The sequence below is a fragment of the Plectropomus leopardus genome, chromosome 22, assembly GCF_026936395.1.
Source record: "Plectropomus leopardus strain MGB_pleo_1.0 chromosome 22, ASM2693639v1, whole genome shotgun sequence".
Taxonomy (NCBI): Eukaryota; Metazoa; Chordata; class Actinopteri; order Perciformes; family Serranidae; genus Plectropomus; species Plectropomus leopardus.
Window position 1 is genome coordinate 10,029,901 of NC_142197.1, and position 19,155 is coordinate 10,049,055.

At 39.4% G+C, this 19,155-nt stretch overlaps 1 protein-coding gene across 1 annotated transcript in view; it reads right to left on the reverse strand.

The window, feature by feature from the left end:
* The window catches only part of hgfa (hepatocyte growth factor a), a 28,069-nt gene extending 14,093 nt beyond the window's left edge, over positions 1 to 13,976 (reverse strand). Inside the window, exons 1-7 of the mRNA XM_042511541.2 lie at positions 13,593 to 13,976; positions 6,700 to 6,862; positions 6,446 to 6,558; positions 5,677 to 5,791; positions 785 to 927; positions 496 to 616; positions 201 to 319 (exon numbers count right to left, since the gene is read on the reverse strand). Coding sequence (XP_042367475.1) covers positions 201 to 319; positions 496 to 616; positions 785 to 927; positions 5,677 to 5,791; positions 6,446 to 6,558; positions 6,700 to 6,862; positions 13,593 to 13,656 — 838 coding nt within the window. The 5' untranslated portion in view covers positions 13,657 to 13,976. The remainder of the gene's footprint in view (positions 1 to 200; positions 320 to 495; positions 617 to 784; positions 928 to 5,676; positions 5,792 to 6,445; positions 6,559 to 6,699; positions 6,863 to 13,592) is intronic.
* Between the last annotated feature and the right edge of the window lie 5,179 nt (positions 13,977 to 19,155).

The following is a 19,155-nucleotide window of genomic DNA, read 5'->3' on the forward strand; positions in this document are numbered from 1 at the left end:
CAGTCTGTCTGTCCAAAAACCAAGCAATTGATCCTCAATGTGATGTCCACTTTTAAATCTTATAATGGATTCCTAACTGTGTGATACATCCTGTTGTAAGTCATAAATCACTAAAACAATAATTTGGTCTTCAGTTGATTTGCTGAAGACTTTTGTTCACAAAACCAAAGCCCAAGACTATAGAGTGCGTAAGCTCTTACCACACACAGTGATGTTGCAGTACTCCCACGGAGTTTTGGGATCCATGGTGTAGCACCAGGGACGAAGGCGATTATCTGGGTTACGGCAGTAGTTGTCCTTTAAATCTTTGTGCCGATACCTGAGAGAGGAGACGGAGAGGAAAGAACAAATTTGAAATGAGAGAAGTGAGTCATAGCCACCAGTGAGGTCTACCTCTCCCGAGAATTACCGTCAGTTATTCAAGCATCTGTCATGGGTGTGTGCAGCAGTGTTCGTGAGAAAGGTTAGTGTGCGATTAACAGCTTTGCAGCTTACTTTTTGGGCTGGAAGCGGTGTTTGTGAGGCCTCGGTGAGTCCCATCTCTGACACTCTTTGCCACTCTCTGTATGGTCCATTTTGCCCCGGTAATCTTCCCCGTTACAGGTCATGCAAACCTCTGTGAACAAAGAAAACAACATTAATCATAACTTTCTTTTCTCAAGTAATAAATGAAAACATAACTTATGACTTCATGAAGAAAAAAGTGCAGAAACATGCATCTTTCTAATCTGAATCTACTTTATTTTGGACATATCTTATTATCCAGTGAGGTCGTTTGTCTTACCCTCTGAACACTGTGGTATGCCACACTCCTCAGCTCGTACGTTAGGGTCTGTGGTGTAGCACCACGGACCACCGGGATCGTTGTTGGGATTCCGACAGAAGTTCTCCCTCAGGTCTTGCGTAGGGTACCTATCAGGATAAAACCTACAGGGGAGTTGACACACATTATTGAAAGTGTTAACTGATACTGTAAGCTGTATAAATAAATTTCAGGGAGTACTTGCACTCTTGACTGCTCCAGTGATATATACAGTACCGAACCTGCCTGGAAGTGTTCTCAGTAACAAGCCAAATAAATTCAAAAGGCATTTACATTAAAGGGAGAGTTCACCCGCAAAATCAAAAAATACAGATTTTTCCTCTTACCTATAGTGCTATTTATCAGTCTAGATTGTTTAACTGAGATTAACAGTGTGTTGGAGATATCAGCCGTAGAGATGTCTGCCCTCTCTCCAATATAATGAAACTAGATGGCACTCGGCTTTTGGTGCTTAAAGCGCCCAAAAAATAAAAAAAATTTGAAAAACTCAACAGCAATGTCTCTTGTTGTGATTAGTTTCATGTGAGAAATATTTCTTTCTGCCAAACCAAACCTGCCAACTGTATCATTGCACTGAAGGAAGTGTCCATCTACTGTTAACTCAACTAGCACCACTGAGCTAGCTAATGTTATAGCTTAGCAGGGGACGTCTGGAGAAGTTTGAAGGAAAAATGTCATCTAGGTCCATAATATCAGAGAGAAGGCAAACATCTCTATGGCTGATTTCTCCAACATTTGGCAACTCACACCAAAACAATCTAGATTGATAAACAGCACCACAGGTAAAAGAAAAAATGTGTTTTTTATTTACTTTTTTATTGGCAGGTAAGCAGGTAACCAGAATCAACTGATCAAAAACATATGTTTTTGATTTTGGGTTGAACTACCTTTTTAGATATGATCTTCATTCTGAGAAATGCTAGTGTCTGCAGTGTGACCAGGTTTCATTTCAAATTCTCGAATCGCTGCATAAATCTTATGCAAAATAAGTCATCAATACGTTTCTTCTCTTTGCACCTTTTGCATGATTGCGTTACTGATTCCTACCATATCCCGGCTCCCTCATGTGTGAAGCAGCCAGACTCGGTCACAGCACAGTAAGCACCAACAGCACAGAACAATGCAACGAACCACTTGGAGCAGACCAAGCAGGTCCTTTGCTGGCAGCCTTTGAACACGTTTAAACCTAATCCCTCTCTGTCATCGGCTACCTCACATCAGCGTGAACAAGCGACTGTAAGAAAAAGAACCTGGCTAGTCCAAACATATGGGATGTTACAATGAGGAGCGGCATGGGACCCCCGTAGTAAATGAACAGTGTGTGAAATTTGTCTTCTGTCACGGCGGGATGATGAAAAGCTGGCATGTCAGCACCCCCCTGATCCACACTGACCACATTCTCCCTCCCACCAAGTGAGGCAGTGAGGGCAGACAGGAGAAAATGTTTTGGGCTTAGAAGAAGGGCAAAAGGAAACAAGTGAAGTGACTGACTTAAGAGCTTAGAAAAGAAAAAGTGAGCATAATGGAGTGAGCAAAAAAGGCGAGTGTTTAATTGATGATGTAAAAAGAAACAACATGTGCAAGGGAAGAAAAAAGAAAAAGGAACCAGTCCACCCTCCCTTCAGCAGCTTGTCTGAAAACACTACCCCAGACAATGACTCTTTTCTTGGGGGAGTCTGCTCTGCTCTCCCCTCCGTGCCCTGGGGCTTACGCAAGGCTTCTACACTAACGCACAACATCATTCAATCCAGAGGTACAGTACAAGAAATCTCAGGCAACAAATTTTGCAAGAAAGAAAGGGAAAGTCCTGAGCAACAGAATGTAGTCCCCAAAAAATATAACAGGGTTAAGTCTAAAAGCAACATTTCACTTATGCATGTAACTACAACAAAACACTTGTTCCCCTTCGTTGCATAGGTCCACCAAGTGCCAAAACTCACATCTGTTGCGTGTAACTCACAAGCTCATCATAATACAGTGTCCTAAATTTATAAATGGAATTACAAGGTCCCTAACTTCAGAAAAAAAAGGTTGCATCTGGTGAGAGTCCGTAAAAGGCCGCTGCATGGGAGCAAGTTAGCCATAATGATGTTGCACTAACAGATGTTGGCCAGTTATTCATCTCCTTGCCAAAGTCTGTTCCCATCGGAGCACAGACACACATGCTTCGCTCTCTGGGTCAGCTAAACATATTGGCTGGATTTCTGTACATCACTAAAGATGAAATCTAGACCTGAAGTAACTGCTGCGAAATGTCTATAGCAACATGCACCTGGAGCAAAGATAGTCATGCTTCAGTGCTATAGCATCCAAAAGGAATAAAGTATTCAGAGATAAGAGGAAGTGAGCAGGGACCTTATGAATCTTAAGCCATAAATAATGATTTTTTGGAAGCAGGGTGTGACAGCAGACATCTGAAACCTGCTCAAGTGTCCTGAAAGGAATAGTGTAATTTTAGGAAATGTGCTAATTCACTTCCATGCCAAGAGTTGGGGAAAAGCTCAATCACACCCTAACTTTTGTCTATTAGGGACAGTCAAATATACATATTTTGCATCTTGCCATTATCAGTCAAGATTGTTTTACATATGCATTTGAAAAAGTCAACATCAGTAAGAGTGGTATCCAATAAGCCATGCAAGTTTTTCCCTGTTTCCAGCTTTCTGGTAATCTGAGTTAAACTAAGCTAACTGTCTGTTGGTGGTAACTTCATATTTACCACACAGACATGAGAGTGGTATCAGTCTTCTCCTCTAACTCTCTTCAAGACGCTGCATGTTTCTGTAGCTTCGTGTGCTTGCTGACCTCCCAGTGGAAATGTGTAGAAAAATAAAAGAACGTCCCAATGGGATTAAATAAATGATTGCAATGTTATCTATTTTTATTAACATTACCAGAAATTTTCCATTCTCCATGCTCGACTGGGCATCATTACACACTTCTTTCAGGTTCAAAAACTAAATATAGACAACAGGTGGAAGTCCCATTCCTGGAAGGGAACCTCCTGAGAAATCACCCCTGCCCCACGGTGATCGGTCAAGCATGAAAATAATAGTTACCTGACGCTCAAATGGTGCGCGGTTCATTATGGTGGTAATTCTCACACAGCGGGACAGTCCCATGTTAGGTAACCCCACAGTGGCACTAAATCTCCCTTAAGTAAAGCTCCCTTTGACCCTTTGAAAGTTAAAAGTTGCTGACAAGCCGGGGCGATGTTACATTTGCCATCTGGGACGAGGACTGGGCCCGTTTGTCAAATAAACAATGACAGAGGACTCTGAACGTAAAGAGCTACTTCTGGAAAGGAAAGGGAGAAAGAGAGGAGAGGACTAAAACACTACGATGTGTTTTAATTGTGCGGGATCACTGGACTTGTATTGTCTCTCAGTGTGTCTGTGGCTTTGTGAGCTTAACTGGACAACAGACAAAACATGACTTCAGTCTATAAATTTCTTTTCATTTGACCTCCCTTTTGTCTATTTTTCACCCTGCACTTCTTTAAACTCCTATTACTCTGCCTCTAAAACCTCCTCCCTGCCGCAGTTAAAATATCTTGTAACTAATGAGCCCCACTAATGAGATGCTGGCACGGATCCATCGTCACAAATTCACTGATCTGTAGCCGGGGCAAAAAAAAAAACAACATCTTTTGGGATACACCTGATGGCCTACAGTGCAGCAGAAAAACAACCTCGACTGAGAGGACATCCCTGCGTGTGTTGAAAGAAATCTGACTTATTTCTGGCTAAACGTTCACCCGTCTGCGAGCCCCCGCCTTCCCTTAACCCCCGAGGTGCAAGGGGATGATGTGAGCATCTATAAATCAGCTGCTGAGGTCTGTTCAATATCAGACACAGAGAAATAGAGAGGGAGCATCCAGGAAGGTGGCGGAAGCCTAAAGATTAGAGAAACAGACTTTGAAGGCTGCTGGTTCAAATCTGAAAGAACCTGGCGGGGTTGAAAGTGAATGATTAACACCTTCCACTACTTAAAAAGTATCATCAAGCAAAGCACGGCAACCTTTAAGTGATAATTCAGATCTCTGAAGTACGATTGTATGGAGGACTTATTCATATACAGTATATCACATACAGTAGATTCAGACGGCATGCCCCGCGCTTCGAGAACTAGGCTTGAGTTCGACGTGGAAGCCAAGCATTCAACCGTTGCGGACGGTGCGACAAAATGTATTTTAGCCACTTAAAAAAGTCCCACCTACAACACAATATCTGTTTAAGCGTACACTATATTGAGAGTTTTTTCACTGCTTTATCTTTCTGTCAGTGGGGAAATGAAGACGTTAATATCGCTCTTTTCAAAGCCTGACTCCATTGTTAGGGTTCCCTCACATTTTTACCAATGAATTATCAAAACTATACCAGAAAATTTTGGCCGATCTCCATAGCAGATCACTGGATTCAAAAGGGATTGGTTTAGCGTCAGCTGAAGTTCTCTCACAGCTACCGACGAGGCTTCCTTTTTTTTTCTGCCACCATCGAAAACTTTTGTTTCAAGGTCATCCAGTGTGGCTGCCTCTCTCTCTTGAACTGTGTTACATTTGTCGTTTAAAGCCATGCATTATTAAACACACAATTCACAGGCATTTGCAGATAAGTTAACTGCTAGTGCTTGTGAACTTTACATGCTCATTAGACATTTTTGCCACCAACTAGCTGCAGTATGCAGCTGCTGTATGTAAAACACTAACTATGCATAAGCACCCCATACAACCCCAATTCAAAAAATCCGAACCCCTTTGAAGCTAACATGCTTGTAGCCACTCTTCCTCTCATGAATAGCCGCTGCTACTCCCACAAAAATTGACTTTTTTCTTTGTTAAAAAAAAGACTTACGTGTGTTCATTGATGTTATTATCTGACCAAGCCTGGCATGTGATGTTTGACTTTGTCCAAGACCTCCTTCCTCTGTAGTTGTCCTTGGTGCCGACGATACACTCCCTTATATAATCTAGTGAGGGCAAAGGCATAAAAAAGCATTTGAAAAAAAAAAAACATCCATTCTCGTTCTCACTTCTACAAGCTGTCTCTGTGTACTCTTTGTGTGCCAATTTATACACCGTTTAGTCAATTAAAATCTGATTTGTGTTTGCTGCCTTGACCACCTGGAATATATTTTCCCATGTATGGTCAATAAGACTTTTTTACAGCGAGTGTTTTAGTATGTCCCAGCTTGTGTGTTATTCCCAAAGCATACAACTCCCTGAAGTTCATTAAATGTCACCGGTTAAGGGGGGGGGGGGGTTCTGTAAATTCTGCAGTAAATTATAAAGTGCTAGACTCCACAGCTTGCGCTGAAGAAAGCCTTTACACTCTAGATTGTAAACAATGATTTTTTTTTTGTTGTTTACACTACACTTAAGTCGGCTACATGTTTATGCGTGCGACTCTCCCTGCTTGAGTGATTAAACAGCGGGAGGGGTGAGGTTGTTTTTATTGTGTCAACAGAAAAACCAAAAACATTACAAAGCTGACGCAAGAAGCACAACCTGCAATCACCGGCAAACAATTTGCCCCTGTAAATCCCTGTCTGCACCTGAACGTTCTCATGAGAAAAACACCCGAGAACATAAACTTTAAGGGGCTTTTATATGACGACACTTACCTTTTTTTTCATACAAAGTAAAGTTGACATTGGCCTGCTTCTGCACACCATGGGTGAAGCGGTCAAAGGGAAGCAAGTGGCATTTCCTGTTGTGCCGATGGAAGTTGAAAGCCCTGTAGAAACACACGGGAAGTAGTTGAGAGATGAACAAACGATAAACAGCAAAAATATGTAAATACTGTGTCAACACAAGAGGAGAAGAGGGGTTAGGGGGAACACAGCAATGTTTCATGGAAACACAGACAGAAAATCACCTGCAGTTGAAGTTTTTCTTGACCTTCTTGCACTTGCGCGCACAATGCTCCTGTGATCGGCCGTTTCGTTCCAAAGGGGACTGAGGGCAGTCTGCGCAAACCAGCATGTGATTCTCAGTCTTCTCATACTTCTGTAACGAATGATGACGCCTTCTGCAAAAGCCTGCAAGAACACGAGGATACAATATGTTATCTGCATGTTTTGGTGCAGACATTAGATTTGCTGTAAGTTTGGAAGGAGATGGGCCTGCTCATGCCAGGTTCGCCTCATATGGGAGTTACGGTCTGTTTCTGACTTGTCAATACCATTCACATGAACATCCGAGTTGTAAGCATTACTGGAAAGCTTGCATTGGCAAGAACGGAACAAGTAATAAAACCCACATTTTGCAGATATAGTGCAATGCTGTCAATGCACAGTATTTTTAAAGCCTTTACATAACAGACTTTTCAATCATGCAGCTGTCTAAAGTTGTTCAATGATGTGAATGCTCACAAGTCTTAAAGTGACATCCCAAAGTGTCAAAAAATACTCAAAAACTCTTTCCAGAAATCATGATTTGGTTAGGTGAACAGTTTCATGTTGGAACTATTTTCTTTCTAACAAATTACACCCGCAAAATATATCACTGTGTAGAAGGAAAAGTGCTTCTACCTATGGATAAGAGGTGACAGCGCGAGATGTAAACATTAATGGGGTCCCCCTCGGCTGAGCCGTAATGTTAAGTAGCCCAGCTGTGCTACGTGAGTTAGCAGCAAATTCACGCTTCCTTCTGCACGGTGATTCGTTCAGTAGAAAGAAAACAGCTCCTGCATAAAACTGCCAAAAACAAGGTCTGCGGATTATCTCGAGTCACCATAATGATTCAGAGACATTGCTTTTGAGTTTTTCAAATGTTAGAGACATTTAGTTCTTTTATATAGGAGAGAAAGCAGACATCTATACTGCTGATATCTCCAACACTCTGCATCTCACACCAAAACAATCTGGATTGATAAATAGCATTACAGGTAACAGGACAAAATATATATTTTCGATTTTGGGGGGAGCTTTACCTTTAAACATTGGTTTGTCGCCATCTCTACCATCCCCATATAATGTAAACAGAGCATAAGTGCTGCAATGACTGAGTTAGCCAGTGGACAGCTCTGTGAGGACAGAAAAAAGACAAAACCAGGTTTGGGGCTTCTTGCCCCCCCTTTCCTGTCCGTATCTATACTGTCAGCTATCAAGTAAAGGCAAAACGCAACAAAAAGTAAATCCCCAAGAAACCATGTGGAATTTTTTTTGGCTTCCATTCACTGACAAAGAATCAAACATGACTCAAATACTGGGAGATATGGCCAAAATATTTCACTGCGGCTGTCAAGGCGCTGGGATGAAGAGAAACTTGTCAAAGTCAAGAATTTGAACAACAGGAGGCACCGGTTTTAGGGTCTTGGCATCGAGGTATGGTGGAGTAAAGATTAAATTATTTCACTGTCATATATTTAAGTGGGTGACCAGCTGTCCAAGAGAGCATCCCTCAACTGCAGCTTTCTTACAACCCCACGCTTGTTGGCATATTAGCATCCGCCCCGCTGAGTTGTTCTGAAAAATCATTGTGCAAGTCCTCTTTCTTGAGGGAACCTTTCTTTAGATCGTGCTTCAGCTGTGTTGGCTAAACCGAGGTAGCGGCTAGTTTATGTATCAGAAAATTAAATATGAAGTGATTCCAGGATCAAAACCAAACTCAAAATGCTCCCCAGCTCCTCCTGCTTCAAACCAAGGTGGCAGCCTGAGAAATACAGAGTGGTTGCTGAACTGTGAGGACAGCCAAGAGAACAGAATGATGTCCATCCAACAGGCTGATGCGCTCCAGTGCCTCAGTTGGAGATTTGATGCTCATGAAGGCATATTTCATATTTTACTGCTTTCAGAAAGAGCTACAAATCCACTTCTCCATCACTTTTTACTGCTTTATAGTAGCTGTTGTGCTTCAGGTTTGTCACCGTAGATGCATTTAATGGCTATCTTTGATTCCTACAGTAACTTGCATTCATGACTCTTTAAGGGTCATGAAAGTATTGTTAGAAATGATGCTGTTATTGCTGTGAAATACTTCAACTTCCAAAGGATCACAATCAAAAAACATTGTTTTTCACAAAAAAATGATCCACTGATTTACAGACGTCTCTTTCCCAATGTGAGTCAAAGTCTGCCTGGGCCTGTGGGCATCTCGTGACAGACACGGACGCCTGAAATTCCACTTTTGTAAAATTTGCATCAGAGCCTGGCGCGCTTCCAGAGGCTTGGTTGACCGCGGGGGAGACTGGAGGTTGGGCATAATGTTTCCACAGCAACACTGCTGGGTCTGGACGACGTTACTAGTTGTAATCGCTGGATGAGCAACGCAGCTAGCTACTGCCCATCAGACCTGAACAGTAGCAAAATTACCGTTCAGACCGACAAGCGTCACCAGTCAAAAATATTCTCGTAGGTCAACAGTCAAGTCAAGAGTATTGGTATTATAAATAGTAGGTTTTTAGCTAAAATGTGTTTTGGAAGCACTGAGCATACGACCGGATAAATGAGACAGGATCAGGATTTAATCATGAGTCGTGTGAGAGTTTGTATTTGAATGTTTTGAAATATTTTTGTTGTAGACACAAGCGCATATGACCAAAATTGATCAAGAATTTTCTCCTTTTTTGGATTCTTCGTTCACTGTGGCAGCATAAGAAAATAAATCTTCCTAAATTCAACATAACACAGGGTGAGTAAGTCATATGGATGTTTGAAGGGTGAATTATTTCGATAAAAGAGCAACATTTAGTTTATTCCCTTTCAATTACAGCAACAAGGGTGACTTTTTTTTGGAAATAAACAAGATACAGTCAGAGTTCTCTATATGCGAACAAGCGTTGATGCCACCCATCATTACTAACTAATTAAATTTATGTCTAAGTTTTATGTAGTCTCTCGGTTACTGGTATCCAACACATACGAAAGCATACAGTATGTGGAAAAATAAAATAAAAAGTTGTAGAAAGGACACATAATTAATGCTTGTTTCATGTATAGGCCTTTGTTGAAAGCTGTTTCTTTGAAAGAAGCACTCAAAAAGAGAGTTCTATCATGGCAAAGTCATAGCATAATATATATGAGAGCCAAGAGGGTTCAAAAGCAGGACAAAACCATATTTTAAATCGAAATCCTCTGTGATACAAATCATTCATTTCTACCTACTGGAAAAATTTAAGAGCCCATCCTTCAGCAGAATGGAGCTCTACTGTAAACGCTCATTTCGGAGGGCTACGGCAACGTCTTTAAACGTGTTTAGTTACAATAGTTTTCCGTTTATAATTAGGGGCAAGTGCGATATAAATCACACAGGAAAATCTCATGCTACCGAGTTACAGCTACACGCTCCTGTGCCAAGAGCCGACACAAGACGTTGTGTGTGTACTTAGGATATTGTAAACTGTGGAGCGTTTAGAGGCTCCTCGTGGTCGAAAATGGTTTTTGGGGAGGACTTGTTATTAATGTTTGGGCTCCGCTGGACCACATCTGGCACTCATCACAGTGTTGTTCCAGCCCTGATGTCTGGCCAGGCTGCTCAATTAGATTTCACTTAGTCTCTTCCTCTCCTTGCAGTTGGACTCCTGCTATCTGCAAATCCCAAGCATTTGCTGAGGTCTGAGATTATAATAAAACGTGCTCAATGGGCGAGAGCGACAGCGGTGAGGTTTAATGCGAAGAGGCAGCTGTAGCTTACAGGAACATAGTTTAGCTAGAAAAATGTAAATAGGAGAGGTGAATGACTGACATTGTGACCTTCTCCTGAAACTTCCACTTTAGGTGCCCTTGAGCAAAGAACTTAAAAGGATAGTTCAGATTTTTTGAAGTGTGTTTGTATGGGGTACTTATCCAGTCAGCCTATAACATACAGTAGATGTCAGTTTGCATGCCACCAATTTGAAGAAGCAGGCTGCCATGGAAGCTAAGCAATGTATTGCCATGGATGGGGGTCAGCAAGAAAACACATTTTAGCCACCTAAAAAATGTCCTAACTAAAAAAATCTATATTAGTTGAAGTTTATTCTTTATTGTGAGTATTTTCACTGCTTTACCTTTCTTTTAGACAGCCTATTTCAACGGTTACAGTTCCCCATCTATGGTCTCATCAAAGCCACCAGACTCCATTGAGAAAAACAACAATTTTAGCTCCCTGAACACAGTAGCTGCTGGTCCATCACTGCTGAGATCCGTTTATTAGTTTGTGTTATTTTGTGACTTCGGTGAGTCCGAACTAAATCTTTAAAACACCAAAGACACACAATTACACTGATGGAGGCAGCCGAAGATTAGCAGCTCCTGTGTTCAGCGATGTAAAAACACTCATTTTCTCCGTGAAGTCTGACTTGGGAGAGAATGAAATAGTGCCTTCAATTTCCAATTGGAAATCGATATTAATGTTAAGCTGTGAAAATACTCTCAATATAGCATACACATAAACTCTTTTTTTTTTTTTTAGGTGGGGCGCCTTTTAGGGTGGCTGAAATACATTTAGCAGCAGTACAATGCTTTGCATCTGTGTCGGATAAAGTCTGCTTCTCCAAACTGGGGCGTACTTACTGATATTTGCGGTATGTAATGCACCAACTAGGGTTAAATGCCCCGCAAAACCTTGATTCAAAAAAATCCAAACTATGTCTTTAACCCTTTCAGACCTGAGGAAATTGGTTTTATTTCTCTCAAAAACATGGGAAGTGGGCAAAAGAAGAAATGGCCCCAAAATCTGTGAGAAATTAGTAACAAAAAACACTACACACAAATAACTAAAGAAAAAAAAACAACAAAAAAAAGGAAAATTACCTGAAAAAAGTGCTTTAAAAATATGAATATTGTGTAACATAATTTCCAATACATAATTATGATAATTATAGATTTATGTGATTCCTTAATTATTTTATTTTCCCCTTGCTTATTAAAATATTTTTTCTAAATCTACTAATTTCTTGCAATTTCTTAAACATTTCTTACCAAATTGCTCGTTGCCCCCCCTCATGTTTTTGAAAGAAATAGCACCAATTTCCTCAGGGTCAAAGGTGTAAATACTTGTAAAAGGCAACTGAAAGCAGTGCAAAGTTTCAGCACTCCAGGTTTCAAAGGGTTACGTGTAAAGTTGACAAGTATTTTAGGCATGCTTTTTGAGAAAACAAGCAGTGCTGAAAATCAGAAAATGCATTTTCTAAGTAAGGGAAAAACTGTAGGCTATGAACAACAGGAAAGTAGCAGGTTAAAGGTGTGCCTCTGTCTGGGAATTAAGCAGACATTACATCTGCTTCAGAGAGCGCAAAATGTGGAACTGGGCTCAGCAGCCAGATGTTACCCCCCACCCCACCCCACATCTCTCTCTCCCTCACACACACATGCAACACACACACCCCCCTCTTCTATCTCTCTACCGGGACAATGCACGAATACCTCAGTCCCGGGCGCGCGTTTTACTTTTCCCCAATTTCCAGCGCGGGCAGAGGTCAGGGTCGGCACCCCTGGAGGTGGTAACTATGGATTCAGTGCTTTACTCAGTGACATGTCAGCGGGGCGGATGTAAGCCGAGACAGTCTCTGTAAGCACCCGATAATCTGCGCTTCTTATGGGAGCGGCGCGGAGCGCGTTTGGACGCGTTTAATTGACGACTGGTCGTGTGCGCGCCCTGTGCTGCTGCAACACTACATGCATCCTTTTCGGTAGCTGGGCGTGTGCCAAACAGATGTAGGTGTGTCTGTTAGCGACATAACAGGAGCTATAGGAAAAAACGACATCAACTGATGCACTTCAAACCAAGCGCTTTGGCACGGATCTCACTGTGCAGGAGGAAGAAGCGTTCTGATAATTAAATATAATAGCTCATGTCAATACAATACAGACACATTCATTACCCGGAACTTTAGATCTATTTGCAAAATAGACTGAAAACTGACATAATGGGAACACCATCATCAAAGAAGAAGCAGTTTGATGAGCTCAAATATTTCATTCAAAGTTTCTTTGTGCAAAACAAGTGCCTGACAATACAGACTCTCCCTCATCCTTCAAAAAATAGCCTTGAGTATGTTCTCTCTGCAAGCATCAATAAACTACCACCAACCGCGTTTCATCGAAAGAAAGTGAGCTGAAGTCAACAGAACATGACAGGGCTTGTGATCAAGTTTATGTAAATCAGCTCATAACCCCCAATTTATGCTAATTTGCCTAAAAAGAGCAAAGTGTGCTGCTTTAAAGCTCCCACACTAGGCTCATTTTAGGTTTAAACCTGTATTTTGGGTTTTTACTATAACATCTTTACATGTTTCAATAATAATATAAAAACAATAATGCCTGACTATATCTGTATTCAATATCTCTCTGAAATGCTCATTTTTTCACTGCAAAACAGTCCAGTGGGAAACACAAAGGAACGTATTTACTATGTTTAATTTTTAGAGTTTATAAAGTAGCCTATAGTTGTGACATCACAAGTTAACATAAATCCTGACTGCTCATTGAAAGGCACATTTTCTGAATATGAACTGTGCCCTTTTCTCTGCAGACTGGGCATTTGAATTCTTTTCACAGTATAATACACATACCTGCTTAAATTTAAAAAGACATAGAAATCGGACTTTTTACAAAATGGGACCTTTAAGGTAAAGTCTTGACTGTCAAAATCAAATTGCAAAATGTGAGAAAGGTAGTGCAATTTCGGTTTTGTTTCTTTAATATTTTTTTATCCTTGACTTTCTCAGTGTAATTCCCACTTTAATTCCAAAACAAAATGAAGCAAAAATGCACAAAAAATAAAGAGAAGAAATTGCCCATGCAGATAATTCAACATCTCCCAGAAGCACAGCTCTTTATGTCTCACCTGTGTCCAATATAGTGAGCACAGCACACACCACAGCTTGGTAAATCCATACGTTTGTCCTCATGGTTAGGATCTTGAAAGCAGGTTAGGAAATCCGGATTAATTGGGCGGCAGACTCGGTGGTTGTGTGAAGTCCAGAGTGGCTGATGATGAACCAGCAGAAGACTTGTCTTCCTCTCACAGATATGCAACTTTTCCAAGAAACCACACGTCCTCGGTTCAACCCCCTTTTACTCGAGTTTGTGCTGCTCTCTAGCAGTCTCCCTTCACCACTGTCAAGACCTGTGGAATAAATAGGGACACTTCCGGTTCTTAATTTCAAAGTAAAAGCGGATGTGACTCACAAGCCAAACGTTCTAGATGTTAAAGTCTGGCGATGGTTACTTTTTTTTTCCCAAATAAGAAATGATTTACGTCACTTCCTAAACTTTATCTGTCCTATCAGAATTGAAAGCTCTTCTCAAATCATTATAAGAAAATCAAGCAAAAAAGCTTTTTGAATGGTGTGCAATTCCCCCCCTCAATCCTATGACTGAAAAATGCTTTTAAAAGAAAGTATAACTGTACCCTTGTTTATCGCAATTTATTTTTTTCTTCTTTCTATTTATTTATCATTTGTTTTAATCATTTATACTCTTTGTGCATACTTATATCATTCAGATTTGTTGTTTTCTACATGCGTCGTTACCATTTACCTGAAGTCTTTTACATGTTCATTTTCTCAAAAAAAAAAAAAAAAGAAGTGTGGGGATGGTTCATATTTTTTAATTTTGTCAAGAAATTCCAAATTTCAAAAAAATTCCAAAACTTGCAATTAATTGGTCTTACCAAAAAATGTCTGTGTAGCCAAATGTTGATTCAGTGTAAAAGACAAGGTCATCCAAAAACTATTAAAACACATTTTATCTGGTGATATGCGCTTTTATGACATTCTGCATACAATATTCTGTTACCCAAATAATTGGGCAGTAATTGTGCATTAATCCGCATCTGAAAATAGTGCCCAACAAATGCATATTTTACTTCTTACTAAATACTGACAATCGATTTTTTGACCCATTTTACATCTTATTAGCCTTATTTTTTAAGCGCACTGAGAGGTTATCTGTAGGAAATGGAAACACCATTTACTTAACCTCAAATTCTCCCAGTTATCAAAGCATTTTTAGCATACTTCTATAAGCATGCAGGATTATGCAAGATCCCAGTTATCAAAGGAGTCAGCCAGAATAAGCCAACCATGATAGAATAATGGTGTGGTTGTTCTGTACATCGCTCCAGTTTTAGCAGCTTTAAAATGGAACTTTAGTAATTTGTCTTTTGACACTCATACTGTATTTTTTAAGCAGACTGGTTTGGAGAGCATTTTGTTATAGTGTAGCCTTCCCTTCATTATGCATTTTAAAGAGATAGCTCAACCCGTAAACAAAAATACATATTTTTCCTCTTACCTGTGGTGCTATTTATAAATGTAGATTATTTTGGGTTGAGTTGCCGGGTGTTGGAGATATCGGCCGTAAAGATGTCTGCCTTCTCTCCAATATAATGGAACTAGATGACGCTCAGCTTGTGGTGCTCAAAGTGCCAAAAAATACATTTTAACAAGTCAACAGCAACGTCTTTTTCCTGAAACTATGATCCGGTTACTCAAGATAATTCTCAGGCTGCAACATTAGCTACATAAAAGGTAGTAGCTGAAAGAGCAGTGGACACATGCTTCATTCTGCACAGTGATACAGTTGGCGAGTGTAGTTCAGTAGCAAGACAATAGTTCCAACATAAAACTGCTCACAACAAGGTCTGTGGATTATCTTGAGCAACCAGGTCATGATTTCTGGAAAGAGACATTGCTGTTGATATCTCCAACGCTCTTCAACTTGCTCCAGAACAATCTGCATTGATAAATAGCACTAAAGGTTTCAGTAAAAGGTGAGCTGTACCTATAACATCATATTGGTGAGAACACACTGACCACTCTCTTATATGAACAATATACAATTTATATGTTGCAATCAAGAGCTGAAATGATGGTTATAAAAACTCTCTGGATAATGTTTATACTATTGTATTTTCTATTTGATGTTTCAGTTCATCAGATAGACAGTTTGACATTTTGGTAAAGGGAAAGAGCTGAACCAAAATTATTATAACAATTATTAAATTATTGACAATTATTAGCATTGATTAAATACTTGAAAGAATGTTCTAAGACTTATTTTAATATAAGCTTGTTAACATTTACTGTCATAGATGACTTGCTCTCTTGGTGTTGGCAACAAACCTGTGAATGTTGTCTTTAACTATAATTAGCATTCATGTTATTTACAGCATGCTTGATGGCTTTTTAGTGAGCGATACTTGTTAATGACTATAATAATAACTTGACTTTTAATGACTCCCCAGCTTTTGTTTCATAACAAAACCCAAAAGTTGTTTAAATGAATGGCTTTTAACTAATCTATGATGCATTAGTAAATGATTTCACAACTGCTAACTTGACCATCAATTACAACTAATAAACCCATTACAAAGACTGTGTTTGTAGAAAACTGTGCCCTTTGACAGCAGGTGGTGGTGATCAAGGGGATACAGCACACAGAATTAACTTTAGGGAAGAAGTAGTGGCCATAAACATAACTGATGAACCTTGTGTTGAGCTGGAGGTCATCAGACAAGATCATCTTGACAAGACCTGTCTCTGCTCACTCGTCTCACTTTGGCTCAACTGAAAAGGCAGATGGGACTCTTTACATGGTGCGCCAAAGAACACTTGGCACAATGTAGTGATTGCATCCTCAAAGGATAAGCCAGTTGCAAAAGGCCTAATACACAAGACAAAGTGCATAAAACATGCAAAACAAGCAGTAAAAAGCCCACTGACGTGTCCCTAAGCAAGACACTGACACTGCCTCAAATCCAGTTTGTCTTGGACGATGACCAACTGAACCCTCTGACATTAAAAGGCTTTGATTTATTCAGTCAAACTGGTTAGCTTTAAGGTGTTAGTAGTATAGAAGCCCATGTCCCCCAATGTGATGAAAAAAATTCTAATAACTAATTACTTAGTATTTCCAAATAATAAAAAAACTTTCTCAAAATATTGACTAAATATCTCATGTCATTATTTTGAGAAATTAACATATTATGTTAAGAAAGCATCTCATTTGAGATTTTCAAGAAGTCATATTTAAGAAACTAATTCATTATTTTGAATATACTAACTATTTTGAGGAAAATTTTTCATTATTTCCGGAGCTCAAAAAAAGTCATGTTTGAGATACTAAGTCATTATCTTTTAGAAAGTTTCTCATTTATCTAAAGCATTTTTTGGAGATACTTAGTCTTTATGTTTTAGACACTCCTTTTAGAGAAAGTTTCTCAATGTTTTGAAAAACTATTATTTAAAAATACTGGATCGTTATTTAAAAAAATAATAGAAGTCAGTATTTTGAGATACTAACTCAATATTTTGAGAAAACATGTCATTTTATGTTGCTAAGTCATTATTTTGTGTTAAAAAGTTTGAGAATTAACTCATCATTTTGAGAAAGTTTATAATTAATTTGGAATGCAGTCATTTTTTGAGATGCCAATTCATTATTTTTGAGATGATCACTTATTTTAAGAAATTTCTTACTGTTTTGGGATACTACGTCATTTTTGAAAAAATACTAATTGCTTATTTTGTAGAAAGTTTAAGATACTGTCATCATCACATTAAGTTATTCATTTTAAATTACTAAGTCATTATTTTTTACTTGAACTATTATTTAGTACGTATAGTATTATAAACATTTTAACTTTGGAATACAAAGTTATTATTTTGGGATACTAAGTCATGGAGATACTAACAGATTATTTTGAGATATTTACTCATTATTCTGAGATAAATTAGTAATTATTTTGAGAAATTTTGTCATTGTTATGCGATACTAGTGACCAAAATGCATTGGACAGAGATGCAGTGCAACACATCTGCAGCAGCATGCCTGCAGCAGAGCTCGTCCTCTATAATAAACTGAATAATAAACTGAAGTCTTTAAACTGATCACGGAAGACACACTTGCCCACTTGGGCATTGTGCAGCTTATCTCATCATGTAGCTCGGTGGCCTTACAAAAATCGATGTAAAAACAGAACAAAATAGCCCCCCCCAAAAAAAAAAAGCCAACAGACATAAGCTTAAAAATGGTCAACATTAATTCCTGTACAAGAGGTAATGCGAAGCAGCAAAGCAATGTTGTGCGTGTTTTCACATGTCACATACAAAACCGATAAAATCAATGCATCCTGTTGTCAAAACAATCTCATAAATGAACTCAGTAACAGTTAGTGCCTTTCCCTTGGCAGAGCTCAATCCGCACAAACTGAAACTGGCAGCGATCCAACACCAAATACATGGAATCTGGATTATGTACGAAATCAGACTCCACCCTGTCTACCTGATGTGCTGCCTCTGTGCCCCATGTCTTTTGGCCCTAAATCATAATTTTTTGATATTATATGTCATTATTTTGCAATAATAAATATTTGTTTGAAATGTTAATTTATTATTTTGAGAAAGCCTCTGATTCTAATGACATACAGGATCTTTTTCTTTTTTTTTTTTAATCATATTGTCGGAAATTGGATTCCACATTTACTATATTCATGTCAGGGCAAACTTTGCATATTCTCAAACAGTGTCATAGCGTGTAAACTGCCACTTTCTATGATTAATGTGCTTGGTAAAGTGACACACCTTAAACTGGATTGTACACACCTGATCTATTGATATAATGCTATGCAACATATTGCGACAGTGTCTTTCCTTCTTTCATAGACACACAGAGTCAGCTGTTCTCATGAAAGTCACATCATAAAAAATATGAAAAATATTCGGGGACTGAGGGAATATTTGTCTCACAGTTCAAAAAATCCCCTTGAGAGATAGAGGTATGGGGGAAAACACAGGAGTCTATTTGTGGCTTGATCCAAAGGCACATTTGAGATTGACCTCGCATAGCCCCCATAAAGAACTAAAGTATTTCTAATATATAAGAATACTATTGGACAGAGCATGCAACTTTATAATGTCCTTTACTTTTATTATAGGAATATTACATTGATTATTGGAGTGTAAAAATACCATAAAGGTAACTATAAAGCCAAAATTGAGCACCACAGACACAGTTTAAATCCCTATAGGGACACTGTAAGACATTTAGTGTGTGTGTTTGTGTGTGTGTTTAGCTGGGGCAGCTGGAAGTAATCCTATTTAGGTACCAGCGTACAGGACTTTTGTTGGGCCCTAACCCTTATTTGACAGGAAATCCACACTTCAGCCGTTAACGGGCGGCGGACTTAAAGCCCTCCAGAGAGAGCAGCAGGGGGAAGAAATGGTTTGAGGTAAATGCCAGACGCCCGGCCGTCCCTCATTAAGACGCGTGCAGGTCATTTAATTTTTCTTTGGTCCCTTTTCCTCCCTTTGGTCTGCGTGTATGTGTGTGCAGGAAAGTACCAGCAGGTGTAGAGGTGTGTGTGTGTGTGCTGAAGACAGCGGCTCTAGGCCTTGGCAGCAGGC